Here is an 18,135-nt window from a genome sequence, read left to right as displayed (position 1 = left end):
TAATATATGAACTCAAGGATATAAATTTCCCCCTAAGTACTACTTTAGCTGCATCCCATAGATTTTGAAAGGATGTCTCATCATTGTCATTTTCTTCAATGAAATTATTAATTGTTTCTATGATTTGTTCTTTAACTAACTGATTTTGGAGAATCATATTGTTTAGTTTCCAATTAATTTTTTATTTGTCTCTCCATGTTCCCTTACTAATTATTATTTTCATTACATTGTGGTCTGAGAAGGTTGCATTTATTATTTCTGTTGTTTTGCACTTGTTTGCAATGTTTTTATGCCTTAGTACATGGTCAGTCTTTGTGAATGTACCATGTGATGCTGAAAAGAAGGTGTATTCCTTTTTGTCCCTATTTATTTTTCTCCATATATCTACTAACTCTAATTTTTCTAAGATTTCATTCGCTTCTCTTACCTTTTTCTTATTTATTTTTTGTTTTGATTTATCTAGTTCTGATAAGGGAAGGTTCAGGTCTCCCACTAGTATAGTTTTTCTGTCTATTTCATCCTTGAGCTCCACTAGTTTCTCCTTTAAAAATTTGGATGCTATGTCATTTGGTGCATGAATGTTGAGTACTGACATTTCCTCATTGTCTATACTGCCTTTTATCAGGATGTAATTACCTTCCTTATCTCTTTTGACTAGATCTATTTTTACTTTATCATGATTGTGACTCCTACCTTCTTTTTATCAGTTGATGCCCAATATATTTGGCTCCATTCTCTTACTTTTACCCTATGCCTGTCTACCTTCCTCATGTGTGTTTCTTATAGACAGCATATGGTAGGGTTTTGGATTCTAATCCATTCTTCTATTGGCTTGCTTTTTATGGATGAGTTCATTCCATTCACATTCAGAGTTGTGATTACCAGCTGTGTATTTCCCAGTATTTTTATTTCTACTTCCAGTCCTGCCTTTTATTCTTTTATTATTTCCTTCTACACCAATGTTTTGTTTTTAATCAGTCCCCCTAATTTCCACCCTTATTTTACTTCCCTTTCTACCCCCCCCTTCTTATTCCCCTCTTATTTTCTTTACAGGCTTTTTAAACTACCCCCCACCCTCTTCCTCCCTTGTATTGCTTCCCTCCCTACCAGTCCATTTGTTACCCTTCTACTTCCCTATAGGTCACAAATCAATTCTCTGCCCCAATGTATTTGATTGTTCTTCCCTCTTTGAGTCAATTTCAATGCACATAAGAATTGAGTATTTCTTATCTCCAACCTCTTTACCCTTCCAGTGTATTGATGTTCTCCCCACTCCCACCATGAGCTTCTTTGTGACATATAAATTTACCCCCTTTTGTTTCTTTTCCCATTTCTCTTAGTATTAACCTCTTTTTTAGCTCTAGTTGTATATATATTTGTATATATACATTTATGCATACATATACCTATATACATATTTATGTCTTGGCATTTCATCCTTTACAGTTTGTTACTATTCCCTCTAAGTATAATTCTTCTAGCTACCCAGGTGATAGTAACAATTTTTAAGAGTTACCAATGTCCTCTTTTCTTATATCAATACATATCATTTAAACTTATTGTGTCTCTTAAAAAAAAGTTTGTTTTTCTTGTTTTGTTTTGTCCCCCCCCCCCCCCCCCCGCCCTTCTTAATTACCTTTTGATGATTCCCTTGAGTTCTGTGTTTGGGCATCAAATTTTCTGTTCAGGTCTGGTCTTTTCCTTGCAAATGCTTGGAATTCTTCTATTTTGTTAAATGACCATACTTTCTCCTTGTAAGATTATAGTCAGTTTTGCTGGGTAGTTGATTCTTGGTTGTAGACTGTAACTGTGAAAATGTGGTTTGCCAAGACTGTGAATTGCCAAAACTGTAAAGGTTTTGGCCAAACTGTAAAGATAATTTTAGTGTCTTGATTTAAAATCTAAAATTAAGTGGTCGCCATGGGAAAATTCCCAAATATGAAAATACCCAAGTCAGCTGGGTCTTATGGAGATTTTAATTAATCCAAATGAAGGAATTAAGGGAAGGAGAGAGAGAGAGAGAAAGAGAAAATAGTAGAAAAGGTGAGCCTAAGGGAGAGTGAGTCAGTCTTTATCACTCACCACAAGATTGTCTCAAGCAAGCTCCAGTCCTACACTGAACTCTTGAACCCCTCCTCCAATTCAACTTCCCAACTGAACTGAGTTCAGAGTCCCAACTGAATTCAATTGACCTCCTTTTAAAGAGAATTTTTTCTTATGTCACCTCCCCTAAATTTTTACTTCTACCAATCATAGTAGACGCTTTTCCCCAGGACTGCCCATTTTTAATTCTCACCACTCTTTAGTTCTCACCTTCTCTGGGTAGATTATATCTTCTGAGTACTTCACCTCTTTTGTTAAGCTTGCCTTTTATAAGTTGCTTGACTTTTTAGTGATTAATTTAACCTTTATAGGTAGTTAGCACCTTTTTTTTATTAGATCTAAAAATAGACCTAGCTTAAGGTTCTAGCTTTACTATAAGTATGAGTTAGGGACTTTTCATTGTTCAGTCAGGAATTTTAAACTTTATCTTCCCCTAAGGCACTGTCTGAATAGGGTGGAGTAATTTTAAAAGTTCTCAATACATTCCTGACCAAGTACCTCCATTGTTAAAAATGGGGAATAGCTTAATCAAATCTTCTGAAGTAGAGTCTAAGCAGTTTTAAGATTCACAAGACCCAGTTCCCTTGATTTCTGGAATGTCATATTCCATGCCTTTCAGTCCTTCAGTGTAGATGCAGCCAGATCCTGTGTTATCCTCACTGTAGTTCCTTGGTATCTGAATGGCTTCTTGGCAGCTAGTAATATTTTTTCCTTTGTCTGATAGTTCTTGAATTTGGCTATAACATTCCTGAGTGCTGTCAGCTGGGGATTAAGTACAGGAGGTGATCTGTGGATTCTTTCAATCTCTACTTTTCTCTCTTGTTCTAGAATATCAGGGCAATTTTCTTGGATAATTTCCTGTGGTAAGATGTCCAGGCTTTTTCTTTTGTCATGGTCTTCCAGTAGACCAATGATTCTTAAGTTGTCTCTCCTGGACCAATTTTCTAAATCTTCTGTTTTGTGAATGAGGTGCTTCACATTTTCCTCAATTTTTTCATTCTTTTGATTTTGTTTTATAGTTTCCTGCTGCCTTGTGAAGTTGCTTGCTTCTAGTTGTTGTACTCTGGATTTTAAACAATGAATTTTATCCCTGGCTTTTTGAACATCCTTCTCCTTCTGATCTTTCATCTCCTTTGACTCCTTTTCAAGCTTATTAATCTTGGCTTTCAAGACACTATTTTCTTGTTTTAGTTCAGGTGCCTCTGTTTCCAGATGACTTATCTTGCTTTTTAAGTTCTTTTCCCAGTTGTCTTCAGCCTCTCTTAATTGTGTTTTGAATTTATTTTGAGTTCTTCCAAAGCCTGTATCCAATTCGTTGGAGTTTCTGTGCTTTTGTTTGGTGTTTCTTCATCCTTCTTTGTTAGATTTGCTCGTTGTTTATTGCCTAGATAGAAGCTGTCGATTGTAATTTCTTTTTTCTTTTTCTGTTTTTTGCTCATATTTAGCCCTTCTTTACTCCCTGTAGTTGCCTGCGCTTTTGCTCCTCTCATTTTGTGTTGGATCTGTGGTTTTGGGCTTTTCTGTCAGCCTTTCCCCTTGGAGCTTAGTCAGCAAATTTCTCAGTGCAGTCTGTGGGGGAGGGGTGTTGGAGCTTGAGCTTCCCTGCCCTCTGAAGGCTTTGATGAGAGTATGTCCAGCTGGGTTGAACTTGCAGAACTAGATGTGCCCTGAGGCCAAAACCTCAGGAGGGGGGAACAATATAGAGGGTCTGCTGCTGCAACTAGGCTGTCCACTCTGGGCTCCTTCTCTAACTGCTTCCCCACCACCTGTGTTCAATGCTCTGAGCCTGGCACAGCTTTGACCACAAGGTACTCCCTCCAGACCAGCGCCTTTGCCCTCCAAGATGTTCCAGCTGCTGCTGGAGGCTTAGTGCTCTTGGTGGGGGAGGGGTCCTGGGACCTTCCTTCTTCTTTCTCCTTAAACCTGAGTGTTCTCAAATTCCAGCTTTTGAGGGGGGTGTACCTTTTAAGTTGAGTCCAGCAGGAGGGTTCCTTTGCTCTGTCCTATTGTTAGGTTTGGTTTTCAGTCCCCTCGGAGCATTTAGTTTGAAATCAGTAAGGAAGGGTTTTCAGAGGTCTGAACTTTCGCTGCCTCTATGGTGTCATCTTGATTCCCCTCCAAATGTGAGCTTTTTGAGAGGATCTATCTTGATTTTCTAGTTTCTTTCCTCAGCTCCTAACACAGTGCTCAACACATAATAAGCCTTTAACACTTTTCTAGTGTATATGTACAAATCCTGGTTAGAGCTGCAAAACAAAATGTACATCAGAAGATGATGGTGTTGAACAAAACCTTAGAAATATCTGGCTCAGTCCTCTCAGTTTATAAGAAACAGACTTGACTGTTAAGATAAAACGCTTTTCAGGTAACGGAAGTTAAAGTTCCTTTTCTAAATACGCAGAAATTAGGCTTTTTGTGAGCTTCTGAAAAAATTTTCCTTTATTTTTATATAGATTCCTAACAAAGTCAAGATGTTATTGAGAGAAAGAAAGCAATTATGACAAACTTATATAGTACCTTACAATTTGAAAAGCATTATACATACATTATTCAATAATGATTGTTATTAAATACTTAATATGTGCCAGGCACTCTGCTAGGCACTGAGGATACAGTATAGAAGTGAACAGTCCTTAAGTGAACTTGAAGAATGATAGAATATAGAAATAGGAGAGTTAAGAATAGGAAAGGATGTAAAGGAGGAAGGCAAGTTCTGTTTTAGACATGTTGAGTTCTGATGCCCAGTTGACTGGCATTCATTTGGAAATGTCCAGGACATAGGTGATGATAATAGACAAGTTTAAAGAAGTCTGAAAGCCAGATATGTATATCTGGGAGTCATCTGCATAGAAATGATAGTTGAACCCATGGAAACTAATAATATTGGGCAAAAAGGCTCAGGGCACAGCCTTGATAGTCATCCACTGTAAGGGGATAGGATAGGCATGATTGCAAAGCAAAGGGGACTTCAGAAAAGCAACCAGACAGTTAGAAGGAAAACCAAGAGAGAGGAGTATATTCTGGAGAAAGGGGGGATCAACATTGCCAAGATACATAGAGGTCAAGAAAGTTGAGGATTAAAAAAACTGCTGATTTGGCACTTCAGAGATTGTTCAATCCTTAAGGGGGGCTATTTTAGTTGAGTAATAAGGGCAGAAGTCAAATTGCAAAGGGTTGAGAAATGAATGAAAGTGGAGACAACTTGGAAGTGGGATTTTCTGTGAGTTTGACTAAGAAGGTAAGGAGAAATAAAAGATGTTAGCTTCAAGGGATGGAACCTCACAATAAGCCTGTTAGGTACTACAGGTATCAATATTTTAAGGAAGATACTGAGACTTAGACATGTTAGGTGACTTTCCCATAGATATACAGCTAGTTAGGGATGGAGGCAAACTCTGATCAATTGGTAAAACAAATATTTTTGTTGAGGATACAAAGAAAAGAAAAGCAGTACCTTCAAGGATTGTATATTCTAATAGATTGTATATTCTAATAGAGCTGAGACAACATATAAATAAATACATATTATTGTAATAGATAGCATTTATATAGTGCTTTAAGGTTTGCAAAGCATTGAACATATGTTGCCTCATTTGACCTTCATGACAACCCTGTGAAGTTGTTGCTATTATTAACCCCACTTTCCAGATAAGAAAACTGAGGCTGAAAGAAGTTAGATGATTTGTCCAGGGCCACACAGCTAGTAAGTCTCTGAGGCAGGATTTGAATTTAGGTTTTCTTGACTCCAAGATATCCTATCTACTGCACCACCTAGCTTTTCAGTGAAATAGTTTAAAGTAAAAAGAAATCAGAGCCTTAAAATTCATAAGATTTAATAAATATATCATGAATGAAGAAAAATCAGAAGAGACTGAAGAACAGTGAGACACCTAGGAAAAGACCCTAAACTTTTTGACTCCTGGTCTTCCCAATTCCAGAATCAGTTCTTTATCCACTAAACCAGCTTACTTCTCAACAGTTACTAGGAGAATGCTTTGTAATTTTCAAAGAACTATGAGCCATTATTGTTATAACCATCTTTTGGGTGAGGGAGTATGCTATTTCCCTCATCTTATAGATGAAGAAATGGATTTAGACAAGTTAAGTGCTTGTTCCAGGCAACATGGAGTACTTAGCGCCAGAACTGAAGCCCAGTTCTCCCAAGTCTACAAAGTTGTGCTCTTATGGTTTTGAGGAAAGGACTTTATAAACCTTAAACTCTATACAAATATAAGCCATTGTTATCAACATTAAAATTATTTAACTATATTTACCAAAAAAAGAGTTTAAAAGAAAACCAATAAAGCAGATTGAGAAAGAACCTCCCCATAAAAACATCCATAATTATTGCATAGTGATATCCTATAAATAACTATTACATAATCCTTATAAGCAATCAGAGATTTTAATTTGAAAATTCCCCATCCAATAAATTTTTGTTCCTTAAAAATCTACAATTAAAAGTACGATGAATAGGTAATCAATGGTCATGAACTGGGATTATTTGTTTTTCAGAGCTCAGCAATTTAAAAAATGAATTTATAGACTCATAACTGCCAACATCAACATATCACACTGCTGTGGTTAACAACAGAATTTTAAAATATTCATCAAGCCATGTAAACCCAACTATTGCTTTACTTTTGGGCCTTACTTCACAGTGAAGTCAGTAGTCAGAAAAAGACTAGAAAATGGTCTTCCAAGGGATTCGTTTGTGATATGGCTCCTAGATTAAATAAGTGGTTTGGGAAATCAATCATTGTTCTTATTACCTGTTGATCTAAAGTACTTGTAGCCCTTTTGTTTCAGCAAGATCCAAGACTATTTCTGAGCTGGGACCTGCCTGGCCATTTTTAGAGGTAGGATTTACTTTCTTAGAGGTAGTATTGACTTGATTCCATACTAACAGAAAAAGTAAGAGATGTTTTGCTCCAGTGAAAAGGGAGAAATAAGCTTTCACCAGTCGTTTCATAGAGAATAAAATAAAACAAATGATGGGAGATATCTCCTTTTAATGTCCTCTTCAAAAAGACAAGCAATAGAGGAGGATTTTGTTGTTTTATATTTATTCCCATAGGACCTTTCTCTAAGGAAGTGGAAGTACTTAACAAATACTGGAATCATAGTTTGCCAGAGAGGCAAGATCTCTTAGAAAGCAGAACATAGATCATCAGAATTGGAAAACATCTTAAAGGAACTGTAATCCGACTCTTTCTCATTTATCCTCACCATATTATATATATGTACATATACAGTTGCATAGTATATGTATGTGTATACCCACATTTTTTTTTAAACCCTTACCTTCTGTCTTGGAGTCAATACTGTGTATTGGCTCCAAGGCAGAAGAGTGGTAAGGGCTAGGCAATGGGGGTCAAGTGACTTGCCCAGGGTCACACACCTAGGAAGTGGCTGAGGCAAGATTTGAACAGAGGACCTCCCATCTCTAGGCCTGGTTCTCAATCCACTGAGCTACCCAGCTGCCCCACACACACACACACATTTTTAATAGAAAATAAATAGTACAGAGAATTGAAGGAATGTGCCTACTTTAAAAAAATCAGAAAGACAGCCCAGACTGTCTCACCCCCTTATTCTATTTGTCTAGTGCTGACCACCAACCACATTATCTCCCTTTTGTCATGAAAACATTCAGAATATTTATGCTATAGGTTTTACTTTCTTAATTTCAGTTAAGTGATTTAATAACATTTTTTCCTATAAGTACTATCACTAGCCAAAAGTAGCAATTCTTAGATCAATTGTAGGGAGAGTGGATTACCACCATGTGAAAATGAATTTATAAAAGTAATCTGAGGACTTTATTCGGAAGCCCTTCTCAGCTGCATAGGGCTGGTAAGAAACAGAGTACCCCTGAGCTTCAATGTCCATCTTGACACAATCCAACAGGTCAGTGATGACTGGAGATGCCTTCCAGGGCCCAAACTTGACCACTGTTCTCTTGTCTGTCTCCAGAGTCTGTAAGGCATCAAGGCAGCGAGTAGCATCTTCCTCAGTCCGCACAGCACACACCACTACGCCAGAACATCGAGCTGCCACAGCCTCGGCTCTGGCAATCCGAATCATGAGCTCAAGGTTCTCATTGTATCCTGGCACTCGGAGCAAGAACTGCTTCCTGGCTACTTGCTCACCAAACATCTGGGGCATATCCTCTAGGAGCTTGACCAAAGGTTGGATCTCATAGAACTGGGCTTCTCTATATACCTCTGAGATGCTGTGTGTGGGCAGCTGCCCACTGCGGAGATATTCTAGGATAGGTCGAAAATGGGTGCCTGGTCGGTCAATGAAGATTCTGCCTTGGGAATCAGGCCAAGGAGGCTTGGATGGGCTGAATATTTCTGCCAGTTTGGAGCCTGGGAATTTTTTCAGGGTGCCCACTGTGGTGGTGTACAGCTCACCCCCCACATTCAATTCAACAACAGGTGACATCTGTAGATAACCAAAGAGGATTATTAGCATCTTGATTTCATCTAACAATCTCATGACACTTTCTCATCTATTTGCAAAATATAATTTGTAGTGTGGCAGAACAAGCTCTGATATTTGAGTTCAAGTATAAAGTTCCAGTTGGATATATATTAAGTATAAAAATTTTGGGGGAAAACCCAGTCTCAGTTCTATAATTTGTTGTGTTGTTTTTTTAAAAATAATGGACCTAGGAGGGATAATAAAATACAATTTAATAGGGACTAAGGAAGTCTTCTACTTTCATTACCAAAAAATCAAATTCACAAATGTAAAATGATGGAGGTATAGCTAGTTAGAAAATAGTTTGAAAAAGATCTAGGAGTTTTAGTAGACTGAAAGTTCATGGAAATCATACTTTAAAACTTCTATTGATAAACTGATGCATGAACAGAGGAGGGTGGATTTTACAATGTTTTACAAGGATCAATTAAAGGAATTAGGGATATTTAACTTGGAGAAGTCTCCAAGTTTTTAAAGGACTGTTATATGGAAGAGAGAATAGACTTTTTCTGCTTGACCTGAGGGGGCAGAACTATAAATAATGAATGGAGGTAGCAAAGATAGAACTTTAGGTTTAGCATAAAGGAAAACTTCTTAACAATTAGGGCTATCAAAATGCTGGATTGATTGTCCCAGGAGGTCATAGGATCAGAGTTCTAGAACTAAAAGGGATCTCAGTCATCTATTCTAATTTTATTTTACAGATGAGGAAACTGAGGTCCAGGGAGGTTGTGACTTATTTAAGATCATATAGGTCTGTGGTGAACCTATGGCACACATGCCAGAGAGGGCACGCATTCCTCCTGCACCTGCTCCTCTACCCAGCAGCCCAATGGGAGTGTTTCTTTCCTCCCCAATCTGGGGTGGGTGGTGGCACTTGGATGGTAGTAGGGGGGCATGGCACAGTTTCTAAGAGGTTCACCATCACTGATATAGGTAGTAGTTTTAGAAATAGGATTTGCATTCAGGTTCTTTGACTGGAGGACCTTTTCCTACTCTTCCACAGTTCATGGAGTCTTCTTTACTAGAAGTCCAAAATCAAGGACTGGAAGATCTATGGATGGTATTGAAAGTATTAATGTTCAGCTAAGGATTATATTAGAAAACTTTAGAGATCCTTTCCCATTTTTAACTTCTGTGATTCTGAGATAATTATACTACCTACTTCATAAGGATATGGCGAAGGAAGGACCTTTATCACCTTTTTTTAATTTTTCCCCAATTCCTTACCTTCTGACTTGAAATCAATACTGTGTATTGGTTCCCAGGCAGAAAAGCAGTAAGGGCTGGGCAATGGGGGTTAAGTGACTTGCCTAGGGTCACACAGCTGGGAAGTGTCTGAGACCATATTTGAACCCAGGATCTCCTGTCTCTAGGCTTGACTCTCAATCCACTAAGCCACCTTGCTCCTTTATTATCCTTAAATCACTATAAATGTAGGCCATTTAAGCTCCAAACCTAGGCACTGATTAAGTAGGAATAAGCCCCATCCTCATTAGAATGGGAAAAAAGATACCTGGAGGCAAACTGACTCACTTAAATCCCCACAGCAAAATAACCATGAAACCAGGACCAGAATCTAGTAAAAGAAAATAGAGCAAAAAAAGAGAAATATATCTAAAGTCTAAAAAGAGACCTGGGTTCATATATGACTCTTAGCATGTCAGCATGTTACTAGCTGGGTAACCATGGGCAAGTAATTTAATTTCCCTGAGACCAATTATTTCCACGTAAAATGAGAATTAAAATACTTGCCCTACTACTTCACAGGGCCTCTGAAATGCCTATTCCATAGGCAACAAACTTCTCTTCATCTTAAATCTATTTCTCCCTCTCTACTTCCATCTACTAAGTCTTACTGAACCCTGGCTATCCCCTTCTGACAGTCTCCCTGCTCATCCTTTCCAGTAACCAGCAGTACCTGCATGCATTCTCCTTGGCTTGGTGGTCTAGGCAGGAAAGTTGGAGTACTCCTTGCTCTCAATGAGCATTTCCAAGGTCTCCCCCTTTCTCCTCTCTTCCTTTGAGGTTTCATGCTATTCATATCTGCCAGCCAATCAAAATCCTGGTAGCTGTTGTCTATAAACTGCTTCCCCCTAACCCCCATCACTCCTCTTCCTTCCTCAATGAATGGGATACTTGCCTTATACTTTTTCTCTCTTCCCTATCTCCTGTCCTCATACTAGGAGACTTCAACAAACATTGATTTTCCCTCAAGCACTCTAACAACTATTCCTCAACTTACTCCCATTCCATGAGCTTCTCCTTCACCTCATCTCAGTCACACACAAAGTACTGCTGAACAAAGACAGAGAAAATTACACAATTGTTCTGTCAGGGTCCTGCAAATTTATGTTCTACAGCTTCACCTGGGCCCTCACTGCTACTGGGCAATTCTTCTAAACCTGCCTTACCAACTCACTATCACACTGTCCACAGTGGCTCTTCCAAGCCTTTTCATCCCTCCTCAAACCTCCCATGATTTCCTCCCCTCCCTTCCCCATCACTCAGCTGAAAACCTTGCCTCATATTTTACAGAAAAAAATTGAGTTCATTCACTACGAACTCCCTCTTTTCTCCTCTTCCCCATCTAACACTCAGGTACCTTCTGCTACTTTCTCTGACTTTTTCCTTCTTTCACATGATGAAATAGCCTTACTCCTTTCCCAAGGCTAACCTTTCTACCTGCTGAAGCAATCTTCATTCCGACCAGTCTCCTACAAAAGATTGCTGCCTCTGCCAACCTCATTCTTTCACTTACTTTCAATCACTCCTTATCTACTGGCTTATTTCCCCACTGCCTTCAAACATGCCCATTATCTCCTTTATCCTGAAAAAAAATCCTCACTTGATTCTTTCATCTCTGCTAATTATCATTCTATACTTGCCCTTTATAGCAAAATTCCTCAAAAAGGCTGTCAAAATATATGCCACCTATTTCTCTCCTCTCTCTTCTTAATCCTAATGTCTCCTGACCTCATCATTCCACTGGAAATTGCTTTCTCCGGAGTTACTAACAATCTCTTATTTGCTAAAACCAATGGCCTTTTCTCAGTCCTCATCCCCCTTGACCTCTCTGCAGCCTTGGATGGTATTAATCACTCTCTCCTTCTTGATACCCTCTTCTCTCTAGGTTCTCTCCCCTGATTTTCTTCTTATCTATATGACTTCTCTGCCTCCTTTGCTGGATCTTTCTCCAGATCATGCCCCTTAACTATAGGTGAACTGTCTTCTGTCCTAGGTTCTGGGCCCACTTTTCTCTCCATACTACTTCATTTGGTGATATTGTCAGCTCCCACGGATTTAATTACCATCTCTAGACCAATGATGCCCAAATCTACCTTTCCTGCCTCACTTTCTCTGCCAACCTCCAATCTCACATCTCCAGCAGCCCTTCAAACAGCTCCATCTTAAACCTAACATGCTCAGCATAGAATTCATTATCTTTTCCCCTAAACCCTCCCTCCTACCTTTCCTATTATTGTAGAAGGCAATTCTCTCAGGTTTACAATCTAGGAGTCATCCTCCACTCTTCAGTATCTCACTCCACATATCCACACCGTTGCCAAAGCCTATAGATTTCACCTTTATGGTATCTGTTCCCCTTTCTACTCTGGCATTACCAGCTCTAATATAGGCTCCCATTACTTCATCCTGTTATCACTGCAGTTTGCTGTTGGGTCTGCCTGCCTCAAGTTCATCCTCTAGTTGGTCACTAAAGTGATTTTCCTAAAGTACAGGTCACCCCTCTACTCACGAAATTCCAGTGGTTTTCTGTTGCCTCTAGAAGCAAATATGAAATTATCTTTTTTGGCATTCAAAGCCCTTTATAATCTAACCACCTCCTAACTTTTCAGGCTACTTAAATCTTACCAGGCTGTTCAACAAACATCCCAGCTTCAGGCATTTTATCTGGTTATCCCCCTTGCCTGGAACAATCTCCCTCCTTTGCTCTGACTACTGACATTTATGGTTCCTTTAAATCCCAACTAGAATCCCATCTTCTACCAGAAGCCTCATAGGACACCTTGTAGGCCCTTAATGAATGTTTAATAACTGATATTTTCCTTCAATTAATCAATCAACAGACATTCATTAAGTTCTTATTATGTGCCAGACTCTATGCCAAATGCTAGGGATATAAAAAGCAGTAAAAGACAGCTTCTGCTCTCAAGAAGCTTATAATTGAATGGGGGAGACAACTTACAAACAAAATATGTACAAAAAAACTAAAGACAAGCTAAATTGGAATTAATCATCAGAAGGAAAATGCTGGAATTAAGGGGTTGGGAAAAACTTCTCATAGATGATGGCATTTTAAATGCCTCATAAACTTTAGAGTACTACATAAATGTGAATTATTATAACTGGTCCATTGGTCTATCATCCAAGGATCAGCCCAAGAGGCTTATCATAAAAGTTTCACTTCTAGATTAATTTTGGTCATACAGCTTCATGTTTTCTATTAAGATTTGGAGGATTTGAGATCTTCACCAAGGGCAGGAGGATCTATCCAAACGAAATTATAGATCCTTGAAATATAAGTTATAACTTGTCTATTGCCTGAAGACCATATATCCTGTAGACAACTATTTTAATCTAAAAGGGTAGGACAGATTATAGAGTGGATCTACTTAACAGTATTGGTATATGGCTAATAAAATATTTCACCATCACAAAAAAATCACTATGCTGTGTCTAATGCAGCAGAATGAATCCTGTAAACTTGCTTTATGAAGAGTTGCAGAAGGGAAAGGATTCAGTGGATCAGGAATACACTTCTGCTATAATCTCAGACATTACCCTGTTCTCACATTCTTTTTTCTTGGGCTTTATTTTCTCCCTCCAAAATTATGACATTTTACTTAGATATTTATGTGATCTCAGTGATACATATGTATATACTTAAACACATGCATGTATAGATGCGCCTGTGTTTATATAGAAATAGCTATGTATTTATATATATATATATACTTAAAGTACTATATGACATCAGTTATTATCTTTATAACAATTTGTATTTTTCACCATCCCAAAAGATAAAAATTACAGGCAACCAAAGTATTATCAAGGGTGTAAAAGAAAGCTGCAATGTGCTGCTGCCAAGAATGCTTTAACACATTCTGGATTTAAAAGAAAAAAAAAACAGATGCAACCTAACTGCTCAGGAGAACTGTGTTGCCATGGGCAACCCTAATTGGCACAGGGCCTAGAGAAAGGAAAAGGGAGATAACTGCATAGGAGTGGCCATTCTGGACTTAATCGGGGCAGCACAGCTCCCAAGCCACATACTTGAACAATAATATGGCAATTTAAAAAAGAATCCCAGAACATTGTTACCTATATATAGCTTGCAACTACAAAGCTCAAAGCACTTCAGTGGGGTTGTTTTTATTATTCATCACATCCCCAATATGAAGCAGTCAGGTTAAGGGGGAACACACACTTTAGTCACATTTCAGAAACATTATTTGGAATGTTTGAACTGGAAACTTCAAAATCATCCAGTTCAAGTCCTTCAATATGCAGATGAAGAAACTAAAGCCAGGAGAAATTAAATGACTTGCCTAAAGACACATAGCTTGAATCGGAGGCAAGATTCAAACCCAAGACTTTCTGTTTCCAACTCCAACACCATTCACAACACTATACCTATAGAGGCAGAAGAGCATTGACAGTAGAATCTGACCTCAGATTCAGGTAGTTTTGGATTCAGATCTTGCCTGGAATGTATACTTGATGTTCGACCCTGGCTAAGTCCTTTAATTTCTCAATGCATCCAGGCAATTTTCTGAAACTATAAATTTTAGAAGAATAAACACCAGAGTCTCTCACACTTATAAAACTCACAGAAATGTTGTGAGGAAAGTACCTTGTGAACATCATTAGCATAGTAGAATATTAGATTTGAAATCTGAAGACCTAGGTTCAAATCTTGACTCATTTTTTACAGGTGTAAGTATTCTCACTCCTATTATAACCATAAAGAACTATGTATGTAAGTGCTTATTATCATTCTACTTTAAAAAATCCTATCCTTGTTACTGTGAGGAGAAAGTGGACAAGCAATATCAGTGGACTGTTTTCATAAAGGAAGAGGAGATGGAAGGATCCTCCCTAGAAGATGGGACTATAGCCCAGCAAAGTCCCAACTTTGAAGTAGGTTCTCACTGATTGCTCAAGTACACATCTTTGGTGCAGAATCACAGATCTCAATGTTGGGAGGAACCTGAAAGGTCTAGTTGGACACAGACTGAAAAAGGATTCCCACTGAAAAATGATTTACTCTTCCTCAAGAAGTCTATTCCATTTTTGTGTGGCTCTGTTTATTATGAATTTTTTCTTAACATCAAGCCAAAATCTGCCCCTTCATCACTTCCACCCACATCTCCTAGTCTGCTCTTGAGCCAATCAGAAAAAATAAAATCCCTTTTCCTTATGAGACATCAAGCACTGGGCAGGGAGTCATGAAGACCTGAATTTAAATAAGACATCAGACACTCTCTGGCTATATGGCCTTGGGCGAGTCACATAACCTGTTTGCCCATTTCCTCCACTGTAAAATGGGGATAAAATTAACACTTCCCTGGATTGCTGTGAGGATCAAATGAAATAATAATTGTAAAGCACTTAGTCTAGTGCCTGGCACATAGTAGGCCCTTCTGAAATGCCATCATCATCCATTATCTTCCAATGATAGCCTTTCAAGTACCCAAACCCAGTCATCAATCATCTCTCCCTGGGACTTCTCCAGTACAAACATCCCTAGTTCCATTCATGATTACCCACCTCTGTGTACTCTCCAGGTTATCCTATGTCCTCTCTAAAATGTGGTGCCCAGACTGAAATACAATATTCCATTATGTGCCTGATCAGGGCAGAGTACAGCAGGAGAATCATGTCTTTTCCTGGACACTACAGCTGTATTGATTCACTGTCAGGGCAAATAGGTGGATCAGTGGAGAGAGAGAGCCAGACTTGGAGACAGAAGGTCCTGGGTTCAAATCTGACCTCAGACACTTCCTACCTGTGTGACCCTGGGCAAGTCACTTAACTCCAATTGCCTAGGACCTGCTCTTCTGCCTTGGAACTCTGGACTCACATTGAGCTTTCACAATGAGCCCCAGGTGTTGTTCAGAAAATTTGTTCTTGAACCCTGACATTTCTGGCTTGTATTTGTAGAGTTAAATTTTGAATTCACTCCAAGACTTTACATCTACCCCTATTGGATTTCAGTTTGTTGGATGTGGCCCAAAGTTCTAGCCTATTGAGTTCCTAGCCTATTTTTAAACCTTTGTTAATCATCCTTTCCAGCTTTAGGTCATCAGTAAATTTGATGGGGATGTTATCTATGACTTTCACCATAGATAAATGATAAAAATGTGAAATCAGCCCAAGACCAAGATCGCTGAACATGGCTCCAGAGACCTTCCAAGTGGGCAGGAGGCTTCTGAGGACTTTTTTCTTTGGATCCCAACATTCAAACCTTGGCAAGAGCGTTAAAAACCTCCATAAAAACAGACTTACCCACTGAGGCCACAGTCAGAATAAGAGGGAGAGCTGCTCAGTACTGACTAGAGAACCTCTAAAACTCGAGCTCCAAAATCAGTGGAAAGTGGTGGTCCGATGCAATGTGGCTATCATCCTTTAATTCCCCCTTTTCAAAGGAATGACCACTTGTTCGCATTACCAGGAAACTCCAGCATTCCACTGAGACGCTTCTACTCCTGTATTTAGCTTGAAACAATCACCAAAGCGGCTACAAGAGCCACTTCCTTACTCCGGTCCGTGACACTCTGAAGGGCCACAGCCGTTGGGTTCGGACTGAGTGTCCCTGCCGGGCAGCAGCGGGACCGGGATGGAGGATCTGATTCTTCCGGGGAAGGCGGCACCCTTAGATTGTCTCAGGGGCGGAGGGGAACGCGGAGTGCTAGTGCTGCGGTGCTAGGAAGAGGCGAGTGAGTGTATGCATGTGTGCAGACCAGTAAGTGCGCTCAAGCGGGTACCTGCAGCGGTGGGCGGGGGAGGTGGGGGAGAGAAGCGGTGGCAGAGAGCACGTGTGAGAGAGAGAGGGTGCGAGGAAGGGCAGAGGGGCGGCCAGAGGCCAAGGTGTCAGCGAACATCCCTCAGCCGGACATAACAGGTGGCTGGGGCGAGAACCGGCGAGGCCCCTCAGCCCGGTCCCGCCAGCTGAGCTCACCGTCTGCAGCGTCGCAGGCTTCCCCGAAGCTCGAGCCTCGGCCAGAAGATTCATTCCTCCTCTTTGCAAGGGCCCCGAACCGGTCGTTGGCTGGCACCTGCCCTGCGTGACCAAGCTCTACCAGCTGCTGCCTTAGCTGTCGCCGCAGCCCAGCGGGGACAGGTGAGAGGGGCGGGGCTCAGCCAGGGCAGGTGAAAGGGGCGGGGTCCAGCCTAGCCCGGCCGAGGCGGGGGAGGGGAGAAGGGGAGGGGTCAGGCAGTCTCTGGATGGGTGCGGAAACACTTATGCCCACCCGGCTGCCGGCTTTTAACCCGCCGCAGCCAGAAGGTTCATTACAGCTCCTTCTCCTGAGGCAGAGGAGGCAGGATGAGGGACACAGTGGGCAGGGGCAACACCAGGAGCCAGCACCACTGAAAAAGATCTGCTTCCAAAACTTAGCCCTGTGACCTTGAACGAATGCCTGTACTCATCTGCAAAACGAGGGCATGGACGAGGCTCCAAGGTTCTTTTCCGCGCTAAATTTGACTCTTTTGGATGCTTCTGCATAACTCCTGGTTTTCCCCTCCTTTTCCAAGCTTTCGGGCCCATTCTATAGACTTAACCATTTGAGTTGGCTAGAGGTGTTTATGTCGGTGCCTCATTCCAGCTCAAGCTCCCCAGCGACAGATCTAAGTACTCTTTCCGAACCTCGCTGCCTCCCAAAAGTAGAGCACACCTTTATACAAGGACTACCTCACCGCCGCCCTTATTACCTCTCGTCATTTTACAGATGAGGAACAGATTGATGATACTGTGATGACATGAGCAGTGACTTGCCCAAAGTCACACATTAATAAGCAGTTCCATGCCTTGGAAGAGTAAGCTGCATCTGAAGAAGGAGACCCTGGGTTCATATTTGAGCCTCACCACTTACTCCCTGTGTAACCCAGGGCAAGTCTTTTAACCTCTCTGAGCCACAATTACTTAAATCCGTGATTCCAACTCTAAATCTCTCATCCTATGATCATAGGTGTTGGAACCCACATTTGCACTTTTTGTAGAATTGGTCTCCTGTTAATCAATCATTAATCAAGCAAACAATCAAATATTTATTAAGCACCTACCATGGGCTAAGTGCTGGAGACACAAAGAAAGACAAAAAACAATCCCTGCCTGTCTAATGGAGGCAAGAACAACCAAACAACTATATATAGGAAAAGTAGGGCATAATTAAATGAGGGAAGACCCACGAAATAAGAGAGATCAGGATAAAGATAAGGATAGATAAAAATTGAGATAAAGGGGGACTAGCTAGGATTTCAGAGAAGCCTGGAGATGAGAGAAAGCATTCTAGGAATGAG

The 18,135-nt window shown here is 40.2% G+C and overlaps 1 protein-coding gene across 2 annotated transcripts; it reads right to left on the bottom strand.

Moving 5' to 3' along the window:
* Positions 1–4,513: 4,513 nt before the first annotated feature.
* On the bottom strand, positions 4,514–17,336 carry KCTD14 (potassium channel tetramerization domain containing 14). 2 transcript variants are annotated; one of them, XM_003340944.4, is made up of 2 exons: positions 16,123–17,336; positions 4,514–8,553 (listed from the first exon to the last, which is right to left on the bottom strand). In XM_003340944.4, exon 2 carries the CDS (start codon positions 8,551–8,553, stop codon positions 7,882–7,884), a length of 672 nt encoding a protein of 223 aa, XP_003340992.2. In that variant the 5' UTR covers positions 16,123–17,336; the 3' UTR covers positions 4,514–7,881. The 2 variants fall into 2 exon arrangements, with proteins under 2 accessions (XP_003340992.2, XP_007490958.1); XM_007490896.3 differs by having other exon boundaries at positions 16,796–17,070.
* Between the last annotated feature and the right edge of the window lie 799 nt (positions 17,337–18,135).

The sequence above is a fragment of the Monodelphis domestica genome, chromosome 4 (genome assembly GCF_027887165.1).
Source record: "Monodelphis domestica isolate mMonDom1 chromosome 4, mMonDom1.pri, whole genome shotgun sequence".
Taxonomy (NCBI): Eukaryota; Metazoa; Chordata; class Mammalia; order Didelphimorphia; family Didelphidae; genus Monodelphis; species Monodelphis domestica.
Note: the sequence above shows the minus strand (reverse complement) of the source record. Positions and strands in the feature narration are given on the sequence as shown.